Source organism: Prinia subflava, chromosome Z (genome assembly GCF_021018805.1).
Source record: "Prinia subflava isolate CZ2003 ecotype Zambia chromosome Z, Cam_Psub_1.2, whole genome shotgun sequence".
NCBI lineage: Eukaryota > Metazoa > Chordata > Aves > Passeriformes > Cisticolidae > Prinia > Prinia subflava.
In genome coordinates this window covers 84,955,214-84,970,531 of record NC_086283.1, presented here as the reverse complement: position 1 = coordinate 84,970,531, position 15,318 = coordinate 84,955,214, and the positions used below count along the sequence as shown (strand labels likewise).

At 35.6% G+C, this 15,318-nt stretch overlaps 1 protein-coding gene across 2 annotated transcripts in view; it reads left to right on the top strand.

Annotated features, from left to right (window-relative positions):
• LMBRD2 (LMBR1 domain containing 2) overlaps positions 1-15,318 on the top strand; it is a 31,941-nt gene that overhangs the window by 2,305 nt on the left and 14,318 nt on the right. For both annotated transcript variants that reach the window (XM_063423479.1, XM_063423480.1), the window contains exons 2-13: positions 4,374-4,600; positions 5,043-5,122; positions 7,260-7,355; positions 8,191-8,358; positions 9,207-9,417; positions 10,842-10,916; positions 11,260-11,373; positions 11,930-12,113; positions 12,424-12,605; positions 13,395-13,528; positions 13,733-13,838; positions 14,615-14,712. In XM_063423479.1, coding sequence (XP_063279549.1) covers positions 4,427-4,600; positions 5,043-5,122; positions 7,260-7,355; positions 8,191-8,358; positions 9,207-9,417; positions 10,842-10,916; positions 11,260-11,373; positions 11,930-12,113; positions 12,424-12,605; positions 13,395-13,528; positions 13,733-13,838; positions 14,615-14,712 — 1,622 coding nt within the window. In that variant the 5' untranslated portion in view covers positions 4,374-4,426. The remainder of the gene's footprint in view (positions 1-4,373; positions 4,601-5,042; positions 5,123-7,259; positions 7,356-8,190; positions 8,359-9,206; positions 9,418-10,841; positions 10,917-11,259; positions 11,374-11,929; positions 12,114-12,423; positions 12,606-13,394; positions 13,529-13,732; positions 13,839-14,614; positions 14,713-15,318) is intronic.

Below are 15,318 nucleotides of genomic sequence, written 5' to 3'. Positions count from 1 at the left end.
TGTAGTTTACTACCACATGTCTGTAGAGAGAAGTGTTCATGATCCTTAGCAGCATAATTCTGCTGAGCAGGGCAGGCTTCAGAAAACAAACACTGTGTTTTTTTGCCAAGTGAAATGTGCTGGTAGAACCTCAATAAGAACTAGCAGATTCCCTGACAGAAAGGCAGAATGTCATCACTGAGCTGGCCATTGATCCATTGCTGGAGATGGCAATTTTTGTACTAGCAGGTGAGCAGTGAGTTCAGCTGGAGGTGGGAGATATTGTTGCCCAGATATTTTTGGGGTATGTTAAGGCTTTCAGTTCTATCTTTGACTGACTCTGATAAACCCCTTCATAGTTCAGCAACTTTTTTAGTGACAGGTTTTCTTCAGATGGAAATATGATCTTTAAAAATACAAAGTAAGTCTGCTTGGTGTTTCAACTGAAATACCTCAAATCGCTAGGGATGCAGTTTTTTTAAATCTGTTTTGATCTCTACCTGAGAATGCTCAAAGAACAAGAAATAAAGTCTTTATTATTCTAGAAATGTCTGAGTTACCAGACAGGAAAACCAGAAACATGGTGGCTGTCTTTATGAGTAATGTTTGAAGGACAGGCAGAGCTACAGATTGTAGCTACAGACTCCTCTTCTTTTGAATTCCTGAAAAAAAAATTCTGATGCTAAAGCTATTTGCAGTTACATAGAATATAATAAGTAAGTAAAAGACAGCATCAGTTTGTCAAGGACAAATAGTCGAAGAAATCTAATCTATTTCAGTAATGACTGATAGACCAACTGTATACAAGAGGATCAGTTTATAATCTTATATATTGCTTAGTAGGACTTTGATTCTGTTCCTTAGGATATTTTTACTTTGGAAAGAAAGCTGGAAGGAGCCACTGTTGTGGCTAAGGAGACCATTCCTTTGTCATATACTTGTAATGGTTTTCAGAGTTTCCCTAATGGAATAGTATGACGATTAAAATATAGAAGGCACAAAACTGTGAGAGATTTCAGATCTTTCAGAGAGTGGTAGTGTAAATAAAAATACCTTAAAGATTTGGAAACTTGTAGGGGGGGAACAGGTACAGCTGAGTGGAGTTTTGTGCCGGTGTTAAGCAGGAGCAGTCAATCACAGAAATACAGGGTAGACAGGTAGTGTTGTGTTTCCTGGAGGGAAAGAATTTGGAGGCCTTAATAAAGCTGAATTTGTGAAGGAAACATCCTATTATAGTATTTATACTTTCTAGTAAGGCATGTGAAGCAGTGTTTACCCACTGTTCAGGCCTCCTCATGCATTTGCTGGGAGACTGTGGGAATCCTTCATAGATATGCTTTACTCTTTCTAGCTTCTTTAAGAATATAATATTAGAGTCTCTTTGTTAAATTTGGTGCTGTATTAAAGCTCTAAGTGTGGGGCTTTTCGTTCTCTGCTGTTTCCTTTAGTAACTTGAGATTTCTGTACCAGGCAGAGTAGTTAGTTCATTTGTAATGTAGATGTCATGAGTGCAGTTACTCTTATGTTGGCAGGGTAATTTAATACTGTTGGTAGTAGGGAGTCTATCATATAAAGGGAATTAAGCCTGAACTGAGCCCTTTATGATGCATGTGGAGTTAGTAGCTGGGTAAAATTAAAAACGTAACTGATTTTGTCTGTGTCTGAAAAGAAGCAGGAAAATCCTAAGCTAAAACAAGAGTGTGTCCTTGTATTTTAAGTTGCACTTCCTGTGACAGTGTTTCAGCTTTTAATCTTATTTGTATTAATCTGTAGTTACCTGATTGTTCTGAAACTGAGTATGCTGATAAATACTTCTCCATTCACGGTGAGGGCTCTTGTTACTTTGTCATTGCTTTAATAGGAGCATCTTCTAAACCATTGAAGGTTGTACAGTACAAGAGAGCTCTTCTGAAGTAGTTATTTAAGGACAACATTTTTTTACTGATTCTGAAATTCCAGCCAGCTGATACTAGGTAGCTGTATGCCAATAGTGAGATGGCTGCCTAAATAAAGTGATGAAACAGGATGATAGGTAAGGAGCTTACCTTTCTTTGAACTAACAACCATGTTCAGTGGCAAATGCTGCTTTCCACAGGAAGGCATGGCTTTATAGCCTGCAGTAATGTATTTTAAGGCCTCATTTTAGTAGCACAGGACCCAGATCTATCTGCACTGTTAGGTTGGATTTAGTTCACCAGAAAAGCTCCTCTCAAGCATTGCATTTCTCACTTTGTGGATTTTCTTCCATTTAATATTTCTATGTGGAGAGCTGGTTTTAAATGGTTTCTGTATAAAATTTTTTAACTGATAATTTGAAAATGTGTATACATTAATTCAAAATAACTCTGGTATTAGTCTCAGTTTTTTGAAAAAACAGGCCTTTATATTTTGAGATTAAAATAGAAACCAGACAGTAACATAAAGATGTAGTTTATTGATAACTGCAAAGTCTCTTTTGTCTTTGAAAATGAGTTAGGTTGTGGTAGGAATCAATACCATCTTTGTTTTAGCATATTCAGGATGCTTTTATAATACTTCTGGAAGTACCTTATGATAGTAGCTGAGTGCAGCATCTTGCACAAAAACTTTTTACCCTTCTGTTTTGGTAGAAGCTTTTTAGGTGTGACTGTAATAAAACTTTATGACTAATGAAGTGAATGCTGTATAATTTTTTTGTTTACATGGCAAAAGGTGTGGCTGTAATGGACATGAAAAGCTACATGCCAGGTAGCAGTGCGCTAGTGAAGCTGGTACATACTTGTTTTGTTATTTTTGGTTCTCTGAACTTTGCTGCTATACTGTAAATACAAAAGACTTCTCTGAAGAAACAAGAATGGTACAATAGAACAGTCAAGGACTTTCTTCGAATAAATGATTGAGAAATGGGTGAGATATCCTGAGCTTTTAATGTACAAATGATCTAGCTAAAGTAGAGTGCAGGCAGATAGTAAGGGGATAGTTTGTCCTAACAAACTGTTTATAATTTGATAAGCATGTTTGATGAAGGGCAGAAAAGAAAAAGTGTGTGAATCTTTGACTAGAAACAGGAAGGTAACTTGAGTTATTTTCAGAATTTCAGCCAATATGGAGTAAACTGACTGCTCTTTCTGTTTGAAATTCAAAAGTGAAAATAGAAAATAGGGAGAAACAAATTTCATTGGGAAAAAAAAGAATAATTGTTTCTCTGTGTCCTCAAGGTAGTAATGGCATCTCAAATTTTAGAAATTTTTTAGTGTAAATAAGAGAATTTTCACTGTTTAGTCTCAAACATAACAAGATTGGCTTAAGCAGTTTACTGAGAAATTAGTAAAAGAAACGGTTCACTTTACCAAGTTCTAAAGAGATTTAAAAGTAAGTAGAGGGGAATTTCTGTAATAGCATTTCTTCTAAATCTCCAGAAAAGTGGAGGTATTGGAAGTCTTAACAGCAAAGCCAAAGCAAAAACTATTTCACTTAAGTCAAACTAGCTAAATATTAATCTTGATGGAGAGGCAAGTCAGACTGGCCACAATAATAAACTTTACCTTTTTTAATAAAACATAAAATGCCTGTGGTAAAATAAAGCTTATTAAAAAGGTCTGAAGCAGTTTAAATAAAAATGTAACAAGTCAGTGAAATTTTCTGTAATGGATTTGTGCAGCCCACTGTAATTTTTCATAATACCTTACATGTATGAAGCTGTATGAAATCTCTTACACCAGTCCTGACTGTAACAGTTACTAAACACTGAAGGAGGAGCAACGCAAAAATGTATCCTGACAAACTATACCTAATGAATTGCGAATTCAGTTGTTTCTCTGATTAGCACAGGAGGAGTAGGAATGTGAATTGAAATTCTTGAAATTTCAAACCTGAAAGAGGTGCATTACAAGTAGACTTACATACTTTGCTGTGTTTTTTATGCTCTGTTAACTCTTATGTACAGATTTGAAATATGTGTTTGAGGTACGCTCCATTAAAAAAGTTGCTCATTATCTATCTAGAAACATTTAATTTAAACATTTAACCCTTGGTAAAATTTAGGTGATTACTCCTAAAAGGAGGAAAAAGAGCAGAATAGATTTTCATCTTGCAATTTGTACTGGACCCAAAGTTGGGCTAGTAGTCTGTTCAAGGACAGAGATTTGCCTCCTGGATCTGTTGTATATCAAGATGATAAACAGGAGTTGTCCTAATACATTTCTGGAAATGATAGCATTGGAATGACATATTTTGATTTCTTCAGAGGACTTCAGGGCACCTTGCTGAAAATCTGTGGGTTTTGTCTGATAAGAATCCTGATCACATTAAGTAGGAAAAGTTTGTTAATGTGTTTTAAAGTGTCCATTGAACAACTCTTCTGTGTAAATAACTTCCAGAGATTTTAATGTAAATAATTTTTTTTTGTCTTGCAGTTCTGATCTGCTTTCCTAACTGAGTGTAGTGTGGCTGGAGCCAATATTTAACAATGAGTGGTGCAGCGTTGGGCCTCGAGATAGTGTTTGTCTTTTTCCTGGCCTTATTCATACTTCACCGGTATGGAGACTTCAAGAAACAGCATAGGCTGGTGATCATAGCAACATTATTGGCTTGGTATCTCTGCTTCCTGATTGTATTCATATTGCCTCTGGATGTCAGTACGGTAAGAAATGCGCAGGACTTCCTGCTTAATTGCATCAAATGTGTGTGGTATTTCTCTAAACTAGTGATTGCGAAAGACCAACTCTTAGAAATGCCAAAGAAATCTTCCATGTAGTATCTTAATAAATTAAACATGACAATGTCTTGTGTTTATAATTGATTTTACTTTTTGTTGGTCTCATCAGGTGACGAATCTATTTCAAGCATTTTAAAATTTCATTATTTGTTTATAACAATTTTTTAAATCTGTTTAGACAGCATAAGGACACTTTCAGCGTTTTGCTTACTTGATCACTGGTTGCATGTTGATTTGAGTGTTTATAGATATAATTAATTCCAATTGTAAACCTGGAGTACAGGAAATGTCAGTAAAATAGGACTTAGCACTTTTAAATAAGTATTATACCTCTTTGGTCACTGATATAAAATAAATTGTCTTTTAGACTATTTATAATCGATGCAAACTTGCGGTTAACTCCAGTCCTGCAGAAGGTAATGGCTCTTACGTTACTCTTGCACCAAGGTATGAGCTACATGTTTTTTTCATTAGACTGTATTTTATTATTTTCTTTTTTTAATCGATAGGAGCATATTGTATTTGTAACACTGATAAATAAGTGTTATCTGTGTGATGCAAAATTTGAAATTTTTAAGTACACGGGACAGTGAAGGAAAAGGCAATGAAAGGTGGATCTTTATCTTCTGGGAGTAATTACATAGTAATTACTACTAATTATGTAGTATTTCCAGCTGATTACCAAACTATTCCTTTTTTGTGTGTTACTAGATTTCTTTTTTTGTTGTTGTTAAAGCAATAGGACTAAGCTTTTTTAAGCAATCCTGTTTATGAGTAGATATTTTGATGAATGCTTATCCTTTACAATCTTAAAGACTTTAAACATGAAAATCTAATTTTATGCCTTTAATTTATACCATATGAATTAATTAGCTGCTTGTCTTCTATGTTAGGGACATATCTAATTGCTTCTTATAATTGCATATATATGGTAGTTGCAGTTATCTGAAATGTACTGTTTTCCACCAAAGTAATGGTAGCCTGGTAGTTGTGTCCTGGCAGGAAGAAGGTAATCCCTAAACATGGAGACGTAGACTAACATGGGCTCTTTCCATGGCTGTTCATCTGTTAGCCTGCACTGGCTGTTTCCCCATGTAGTGGATGTGTGCAGTGTAGTTATCTGTAAGATGATCAGAGCCTTTAAGATGTCAGCTGATATGTCTGTGCAAAGTATTGTCAGTCTTGCTGCGCCAAAGTGGGGCCTGGAACAACAGTGAAACGGTGAAATGACAGACAGTCACACAGTATTGCACCCTTTACTTAAGACCACCCAGCGGATGTTAATTAAACCTATTTAATTATATACACAATTTGAAAACTATTCACTAACCTTTCAATTTACCTATAGCTTCAGACAAACTTTTTTCATAGAATCACAGGATGGTTTGCATTGGAAGGGACCTTAAAGATCATCCAGTTCCAATATTCTTCAGGGGCAGGGACACTTTTTACTATGCTAGGTTGCTCACAGCCCCTTTCAGCCTTTCCTGGAACACTGTCAGGAATGAGGCATCCACAGCTTCTCTGGGCAACCTGTGCCAGTGCCTCACCACCCTCACAGGTGAAGATTTACTTCCTAATCTCTAATTCAAACCTGCCCTCTGTCAGTTGGAAACCACTGCCCCTTGTCCTGTCACTGTGCCCATTAGGTACTGGAAGGGACTGTAATATATCCTGGCACCTTCTCCAGGTTGGACAACCCCTGCTCACTCAGCCTGTCTTCATAGGAGAGGTGCTGAAACCTTTAATCATACTACCTGCCATTTTATCTTAATTTGATACTTTTGAAAATATTTAGGTTGTGCACATAAAAACTTACAATTCAGGCTTAACTAGCTTAACTAGTTTGACCCTGGAAAACACCAATTATTTCTCATTAGGTAATCCTATCTAAATTGACTTTATTGCCCCTTGACTCACCCTTGCTTCATTACCCAGACAGGTGTGTGGAAAAAAACCAAACTGCCTTAGTGTAGATGGACACCTTGTCCTTTGATTTTTTTTTTCTTTTTTTTCTTAAAGGATTCATATGACTTTCCTACTCTTCTGAAATGAACACTGCCTGTCAGAAGAGTATTGGCTTACTAAATCAAAATTTATGTAAGATTGACTTTTTCCAGCTGGGTGGCAGAAGAAGCAACTAATACATTCTTTGTATGACTAAGTGCTCTAGATGATGATATACCTAGGTATTTTTTTAAAACCTGCTGCACTAACTAAAATTTAATACTTCTCTATCTAAACAAGTGTTCTTTCTGTGCATGAAATTACTACTGAAAACCAGAAACTGTAACCTTAAAATGAGTTATTGAATAGTTCTCTTCAGTCTTTCAGCTTCTGGGTTTTTTTTGTCTTAAGAAAGATGTCCTGTCCAGAGACATTTATGGTTAGGAAAATGATAAATAATTCTAAGTGATCATTCAGTTTATTTACTTGGGAGATGGTTGATTGTTGACTATGGACTCGAGTAATATTGTACTACTTGTATGTTCTTTTGAAAGACCTTTCTAGAAAGGAATTTCTAGAAGATGCTTTTTATACTCATAGCTCTACAACTAACAATATCTTCTTTACATTGTTACAGCAAGCAAAAATGTTTCAAACCCTGGAGTTATATTCCTGATGGAATCATGCCAATTTTCTGGCGTGTTGTATACTGGACATCTCAGTTTTTAACATGGTAAGTAAGGCAAAAGAATATAATACAGTTTTTAAATGGACCATCTTAACAGTCATACCATTCTTTTAAAATGTGTATCACTATGGCAAAGAGCTTTCAAATTGTATATTATTTCCTAGTAGTGAAATTTCGGTAATAATTACTGTATTATTTTCAGCATATTCTTTTTTCTCTTGCTTCTGTGGAGGCAAATTTCAGGTGGCAGCCACTTATCCTTGGTTCACCTTTCTAGCTGAAACAAAGCAATTTGCACGTATAGGTGTTTATGGATAGATTGAAAAAAAAGGGGGTTTAGACAACCAAATACCAAAATAATTCCATGAATAATTTGAGTGATTATTGAGTAATATTGTAAATGAATTTGTTTTATTGAAAATATTGTATAAAGCTGTAGATATAGCTACAGAAAAAAGATATGTCTTTGAGGTTTTGGGTTGTCTGTACTTTGTGTGGTTTCTGATCAACCTGTCATCAAATAATTATTTTTGTAGTTACTCAAGGATGTCAGAGTTGGTAGTTCATTCTTATTTATCACAGATTTTTTCATAGCAAAGCTAACTGTATTGTTTTTGTCTGCAGCTTGTTTAAGGTTTGCCATCAGACAGGTACATCTAGAATAAAAACATCTAAGTAGCTAATTTCTTAGAAGCTTGGGAGTCTTAAACTTTAACACTCCTGCCTCAGTAACTTGACATCACTAAACTACTTTTTGGAGGGGGAGATTGGTGGTTTGGGTGTTTGGGTTGGGAGATTCTTTTGGTTGGGGTTGATGGGATTTTTGTTTTATTTTTTTTGATTGGCTGATGTGGTTTTGTTTTGTTTCCTTTTCTCCTAGGATTCTGCTACCTTTCATGCAGTCATATGCTAGATCAGGAGGGTTCTCTATCACTGGAAAGATTAAAACTGCTTTGATTGAAAATGCCATCTATTATGGCACTTACTTGCTGATTTTTGGAGCATTTCTAATATATGTGGCTGTAAACCCAAACTTCAATTTGCAATGGTGAGAATAATGTTGTAAACACTTCCATGAGTTCTTACAGAATTGTCATGGATAATTTCTTCTGTGGATGAAATGTCTTTCTGAAAATACTAGTTTTAGTTATAATATTTTGCTGGGCAGTTAAAAAGTTATGTTAACTTTTATATGAAAGGGGCTTTTTAAAGTATTTATAGAAATTTGGTTTTTGGTTTTCTGATTTTGGTATATACAGCAGAGGAATCCTCTTATATTTACAATGGTGCTTTTTTTCTCCATATAAACACATTTGCAAAGTTAATGCAGAAACTTTTCAGTTTTTATAGAACAGATATTCCAAAAAATCAATATTTCCTGTGCAGTGCATCTGAATGCTGTAGACTTTAAAGGTGAAAAGGGAAGTCAAAATAATTGACATCTATAAATTTGTTATAGTCCTCCATACTAGATAGAATACAAATCTGTACAAATTTCTGAACATGATACTCTGAATACAAATCCTGGGTTCTAAGGCTGTTCCTTACAGTGACTGCCATTATGCTATTTTGACCTCACTTTCTGTAAGTTTGGTAAGTTCATGTTGTGTCCTAATGGAACACACTCCTTTAGGAGAACAGTTTGTTTGAGAACAAACAAATTCTTATCTTTCCTCCATGGTGGGCAGAACATGAGAGATACAGGAAAATTGTGGCAGCTTTAAATATGGCCAAGCAGCACACCTAGCTCCAGGCAAAAATTTAGGTGATACCGAGTCTATTCCTGTGAACTTTAAAGCCATATTCCTATATATTGATACTTCAAGGGTGGTTTCTTCTAGACGGAATAGGAGTATGTTGTTTGTTTGGGATTTTAATACTGTTTTGTCTCCTTAGGAACCAGCTTCAGACTATTGGAATAGCTGCTGCAAACACATGGGGTCTGTTCCTTCTTGTGTTGCTTTTGGGTTACGGTTTGGTGGAAATCCCTCGTTCTCACTGGAATGGGGCCAAGAGGGGTTATCTACTCATGAAGACTTACTTCAAAGCTGCCAAACTGATGACTGAAAAAGCAGATGCAGAGGAGAATTTAGAGGATATTATGGAGGTAAGTAACTGGCGTTCCTTGTGAAAAAAAGTGAAGGCTGCTGTTAGTGGTGTCTGAATTCATTAGTGTTGGGCACTTGTAGCATAAGCATGAACTTATTATGAAATATCAGTAAACTAAGAAAAATCATCGTAGTGCACCACTTCAAAACACTCAGTCCTGTGCAAAAGTCAAAACAGAAATAGTCCCTGCTGTGACTTAAGTCATAGCAACCTGATAACCATTATTTGTTGAGTCTATTCTTTTATTGACCCTTTTGGAGTAGTACTGGTCACTAACAAATAACATTTCAGGGTGAGCTTGAACAGTGAGTGTACAGATGCTTCAGTAGGGTTCAAATTGTGTACTTTTTTATGCTCTGCTCACAGGCATATTTCTGGAATCTTGAGAAGAGTTTCCAAATTGTGGGGCCATGCGTACTTGCTTTTTGAGAAGAGAATATATAGATAATAGGGTTTTTCAAAGTTTCTTTTGAGACTTTATTGTTAAATGTCAGTGAGCAATAGGTTCTAATGTAAATCAAGAGCAGAATGGAAATCTAGCCCTTTGAAATAGCTATTCCTGGTTCTTCTGCTGGGATACCATGGCTTGGAATAATATGTGTGAACTGTTGTAGGGTAGGGTGGAAATCTGTGTTATGTGTCAGTACAAATTAGTAATAGAATCTTTATTCATCTGTAATGCATTCTGAAAAAAACTGCTAAACCAGCTAAAAAGTCTAAGTGGGACATAACTCCAAAACTTACTAGAAAATGAGCAATGACAACCTTTCTTACTAGGATAGCACTTAAAGCAGAATATTTCCCCTGGAAGGGATCAACAGCAGTCATCTGATGCCATCAGTTGTCTGACCACTTCAGAGCTGACCAATAGTAGAAACAAATTACTAAGAGCATTGTTCAGATGCCTAGAGAGGGAGATGCTGATCTCTTTTCCCTGGTAGCCAGTGACAGGATGCATGGGAGTGGTTCAGAGCTGCTTCCAGAGAGGTCCAGACGTTAGGAAGCAGTTCCTTACCACAAGGACGGTAACACACTGCAACAAGGCTTCCTAAAGAGGTGGTCAGTCAGCAGGACGTACTCTTTAACCTAAACTTTTGTCTTTTCCATTTCAGCCTTCGTGCATAGAAACCAATTCTCCACATGTGTAGTGTATAGTTTGCAACTTTGTGTAGTTGTGTTGCACACTGCTGTTCTTTTTTTAAAAAAATACATAAGTGTTCTTTACAACTACTTCGCTTACCTTTTATGAGATACTTAGTAAAGCTGTTGTGTTTAGGTTTAAGCTTTTATGTCTGTTGTTTCCAACTGGGAGACCTGCAACTCTAATTCATCAGTAAAGGTTTATAGTTTATGAAAAATTTATTTAATTGATGTTTTTAATTTAGCATAGTTAAGCTACTTTGTTGTTTTTTCTCTCAACAGGAAGTCCGTAAAGTAAGTGAGAGTATCAAATATAACCACCCCTTGAGGAAATGTGTTGATACAATACTGAAAAAGGTAACCAATTGCTTGTCTTCAACCATAATTATTCAGTTGAGAGGAGATGCTTCCTGCACATACAGCATACTTGTACATTACTTTCTTTTGCTCTTAATATAAAATCTCTATTTGACATCTTCTGAGTTTCTGTTGAGACTCTGAGTTGAAATTCTTTGTGAAATATTTTCTTATAGCGTACATGATTATCATATGTATTTTGACATAGTGTTGTAGAAAGAGAAAAATGTATGCTTAGAGTGAGCTTTTCAGTTGCTTGAAATGCCCCAAACATATATAAATAATTAGCAAAGGCTGCTTGCTATTTTTTTGCCTCCAAGTTAGTTTTTCCTTTTTCTTCCAGTGCCCTACTGAGTACCAGGAAAGAATGGGTAGGAACATGGATGATTATGAAGATTTTGATGAAAGACAGAACAGTTATCCCAGTGAAAAAAGTTTGGCCAAACTTCACAAGCAGGTATATTAATAGATGGTAGAATGCCTCACTTATGCTAAGGTAGTGAGAGTAAATGCTGGTCAAAGATTCTGAATGCACTTCATCTGGATTGTTGAGTATAGTGGGTTTGAGCTACTTAATAGACACTTTTCTTGGTGAAAGAAAGCATGGACATTTAGTATCCCAAGTGATTAAAATTCTGGATGTATACAAAGTGTTCTTCATGTGTTATATCTTGGTAGTGTTATAGCTGTCTCTGAATAAGCCTTGTAATGGTTGATAGTGCATTCTGAAAAAGAAATTACAGTAAAAGCTTGATATTTAGTGAGATGCAAACATAACGTGCTAGGTTGGGAAAAGTAGGATTTAACTGCTACTGATGATTTGTGATGAAAGAGCTGGAAAACTCAGTAATCATGTATGTAGTGCTTCCATGATTTGTGTATTTAGAGAATTAACTGCATTTTTGAAGATACAGTCTTTGCAGTTCTTACATTTTCAAGGGATTTTGCAAGGATTTTCTGCCATTTTTTGAAACAAGTACCTTATAATCCTGATTTCTTGCAATTTATTGTAGGTAATCTATTCAGTGCAGAGACATCGTCGTACACAGGTCCAGTGGCAAATTCTTTTAGAGCAAGCATTTTACCTGGAAGATGTGGCAAAAAATGAAACCAGTGCAACTCGACAGTTTGTTCATACCTTTCATTCCCAGGAACCAGAAAATAAAATTATTCAGTATTTCTACACACCAACGGTTGGTAAGTGCTATCATGCAGATTTCGGGTATGTTAAGGTATAGCTGTTACCATTCTGTAACAAGAACCAGTTGTTTTATTTAAAAGTTCAGCTGCAGCAGAAGGAAGCAAGTCTGCAATTTTAATGCATTAATGAATTGAATTAGTTATCAGACACTAATTTAGGCTCTTGGCCATAAGCCTCAATTTTATTTACAAATTCAGTAGCAATAAAACAACAGCAAACTTTGAAGCCGTTTGTGAGAGAGTTCTGTTTCTGGTTGTGTAATTGTCATTAACCTGTTCCAGATATGTGTGTGTTTGTTTTTTCCAGAGTGGTACTGGGAGTGCCTTCTCCGACCATGGTTTTACAGAGTGCTTGCAGTTGTGCTGGCCACATTCTCTGTAATTGTTGTGTGGTCAGAGTGCACATTTTTCAGCACAAAACCAGTTCTGTCACTATTTGCGGTTTTCATACAGCTGGCAGAGAAGACATATAATTATATATATATAGAGGTAAGTTGGAGAGTAATCACTTGAAAAAAGTATTTTCAGATCAATGGTTATGATAACAGCACTAGATAAAATAGATTTAAAAATAAATCTCTAAATAATCTGTCAACTTTCAGCCAGTCTCTAAATATATAGTACCCAACATTGTTTCTGTGGAGGAAGTCAGCCTTTTGCCACTTGTTAAAACTCTCAAATACCAGGTGAAGGCATGACCCAGCTCATCTGAATATCCTGTGTAGAGTAATTTCTGAAACACTAGCTTGGAGCATAGGTGTTAATTACACTTTCTGTCTAATCAGCCATGTGTGTGACCTCAGTTTCCTAAAGAGGAATTTGCAGATGACCAGGAATCCAGTCACAGGTGTGGCTAGCAAATGTGTGCACAAATTTATCAGTAAAGATAGCGAGCTGAAGTATTCTAGTATACTTACAAAAGGTTAATTTGAAAACACTCAGGTTTATGCCTTGTTTTGTTGGAAGAAATGCCAGCTCAGTCATAGTAATTATTGAGGCAATTACAGCATTTTTATTTACATTAACAAGAAGTAGTAGAATGTTTCTATCACCAACTGAGTTAGCTTATGTTTAGAGTGTTATGATGATCATTTCCAGTTTAAGTTGTTCTGAAAAACTCCCAAAACTCTTCTCAGGGCAGGTGGTGTTCTCACATCTCAAAGTGAAAAATTAAGGCTGGAGACGATCTCTGCATGTGACAAGCAATCTGCTGAACACATTAACACCTTTAATAGAATTCTACATTTAAAGAACTTAACAACACTTTTTTTTCCCCAGATGGCCTGTTTTCTTACCATCTTTTTCCTAAGTATCTGTGTTTACTCTACTGTCTTCAGGATCCGTGTATTTAACTATTATTACTTAGCTTCACATCATCAGACAGATGCATACAGTCTCCTTTTCAGTGGCATGTGAGTATTTGTTATATGTTTTGCAGGTGTTCTATCAAATACTGAATTGAAAATGTCCATGAAACTTCCATTTACATTCTTTGATTTGTAATTTACTGTGGGTATAATTCCTAATTCATCATTATTCTATGTTAGATCCAGTTACGATTTTGTAGGTAATGTAAGAAACTCTTTTAAGTGCTGTTGCCTCTTGCATTTGTGCAGGTTATTTTGCCGTCTTACTCCGCCATTGTGCTTGAACTTTCTGGGCTTGACCCATATGGATGCAACAATCTCTCATAAAAACACTCAGCCAACTGCTTATACATCTGTAAGTAAGAAAATGTGAGTTTGAGCTTTCAATGAGGTTTGGAGAGCAGGCAGAGTATTTTTAAATACATCTTATAGTAAGATTCAGATATTCAAATCTTATCAATCTTTTCAACAGGGTAAAAAGACTTGATTATAGGCAAGGAATTTGGTAATGATTTCTAGAAGTCATGAATAGCTTTTTCTTTTTGCCTCCTTATCTTAAGGAAGTAAAGTAGAATACTTTAGAATTCAGGGTGTTCTTCTTTCCTGTATCAATTCCTGTTAGTTAATATCGATCAATAGTTATTGATTATAAATTAATCCTAAGTTAATATCAATATCAATTCCTGTTTCAGCTTTCGCTGGCATGTAGCATCCTATAGATATAGGGCATGTAGGGCATCCCTATAGATGGGGAGCAATTTTTCTGACTTCCCACTTAAAACCAGTGAGTTTGGTTTTATTGAAGAACTGGTTTCTATGACAAGTTACATCTCATGTCTTTATTGTTAGTAACTAGATTTTTGTGTTATGTAGAGACTCTTTTCACAGCAGATGAAAAAAATCCACCAAATTTGCCCTTTTTCTGAAGTTGGTGAGACTAGGAAATCATTTTAGATACCTCAGAGTGCTGGAGACCTTTACACCTGCTTATTCTCAAGCAGATCTATGATAACATTGCCTTTGTTTCAGTTACTGTAGAGGATTGTGTATTTATATAAGAAGGCACAATCTTCATGGGTTTATGTAGAATATAGCTGGTCAGAGCTTGTTCTCATGGATTTTTTTCCCTAGATAATGGGATCCATGAGAGTGCTGTCCTTCATTGCAGATGGATTCTATATATACTACCCAATGCTTGTTGTCATTCTCTGTATTGCTACATACTTCAGGTGAGTGATTTGCAAGATAGATCTTCCATGCTTCTTTATAACAATAAAATTAGTTTCTTCTAATTCAGGAAGGGTTACAGTACTCCTTTTCCAGAAGCTGAGTTGTGTCATTCTAATAGAAATGCAAAAAACTAAATCCATAGATTGCAATTTATATAGGTGAAATGTGTACATTTAAAAAATATAGATTGTATTAAGTCATAACTGAGTTAACTTAAACTTCATTCCTAGATTTTAAAGGATGGTCTGTTCAAACTTTGGAGCCTGGGGTCATTTAGATTCTACTTTTGAGATTAAAATTACCATGAGACAGCTCTTTTCAAAAGGTTTTCTAATAAATTAAGCACTAGCAGCAATTTTAGGTGTTGACCTTTCTAACAGGACTCATATCAAGTTTTTCATGTGTTACCAGACTTCTGGTAATGTGTACTGGTTGAAGTAATTTGGTCTTGTTTCCCTAAGCCACAGTTTGTTGGAGGCTGGAAGAGTAATTGTGGAAAACACTGTTACATTCTTGCTTTATCTGCTTTTGAATACTGTAATGGATGAGATACTTTTAGTCTGATGTTGTTGAAAAAGCTTTATGTTAATATCTTAAATTTTGCA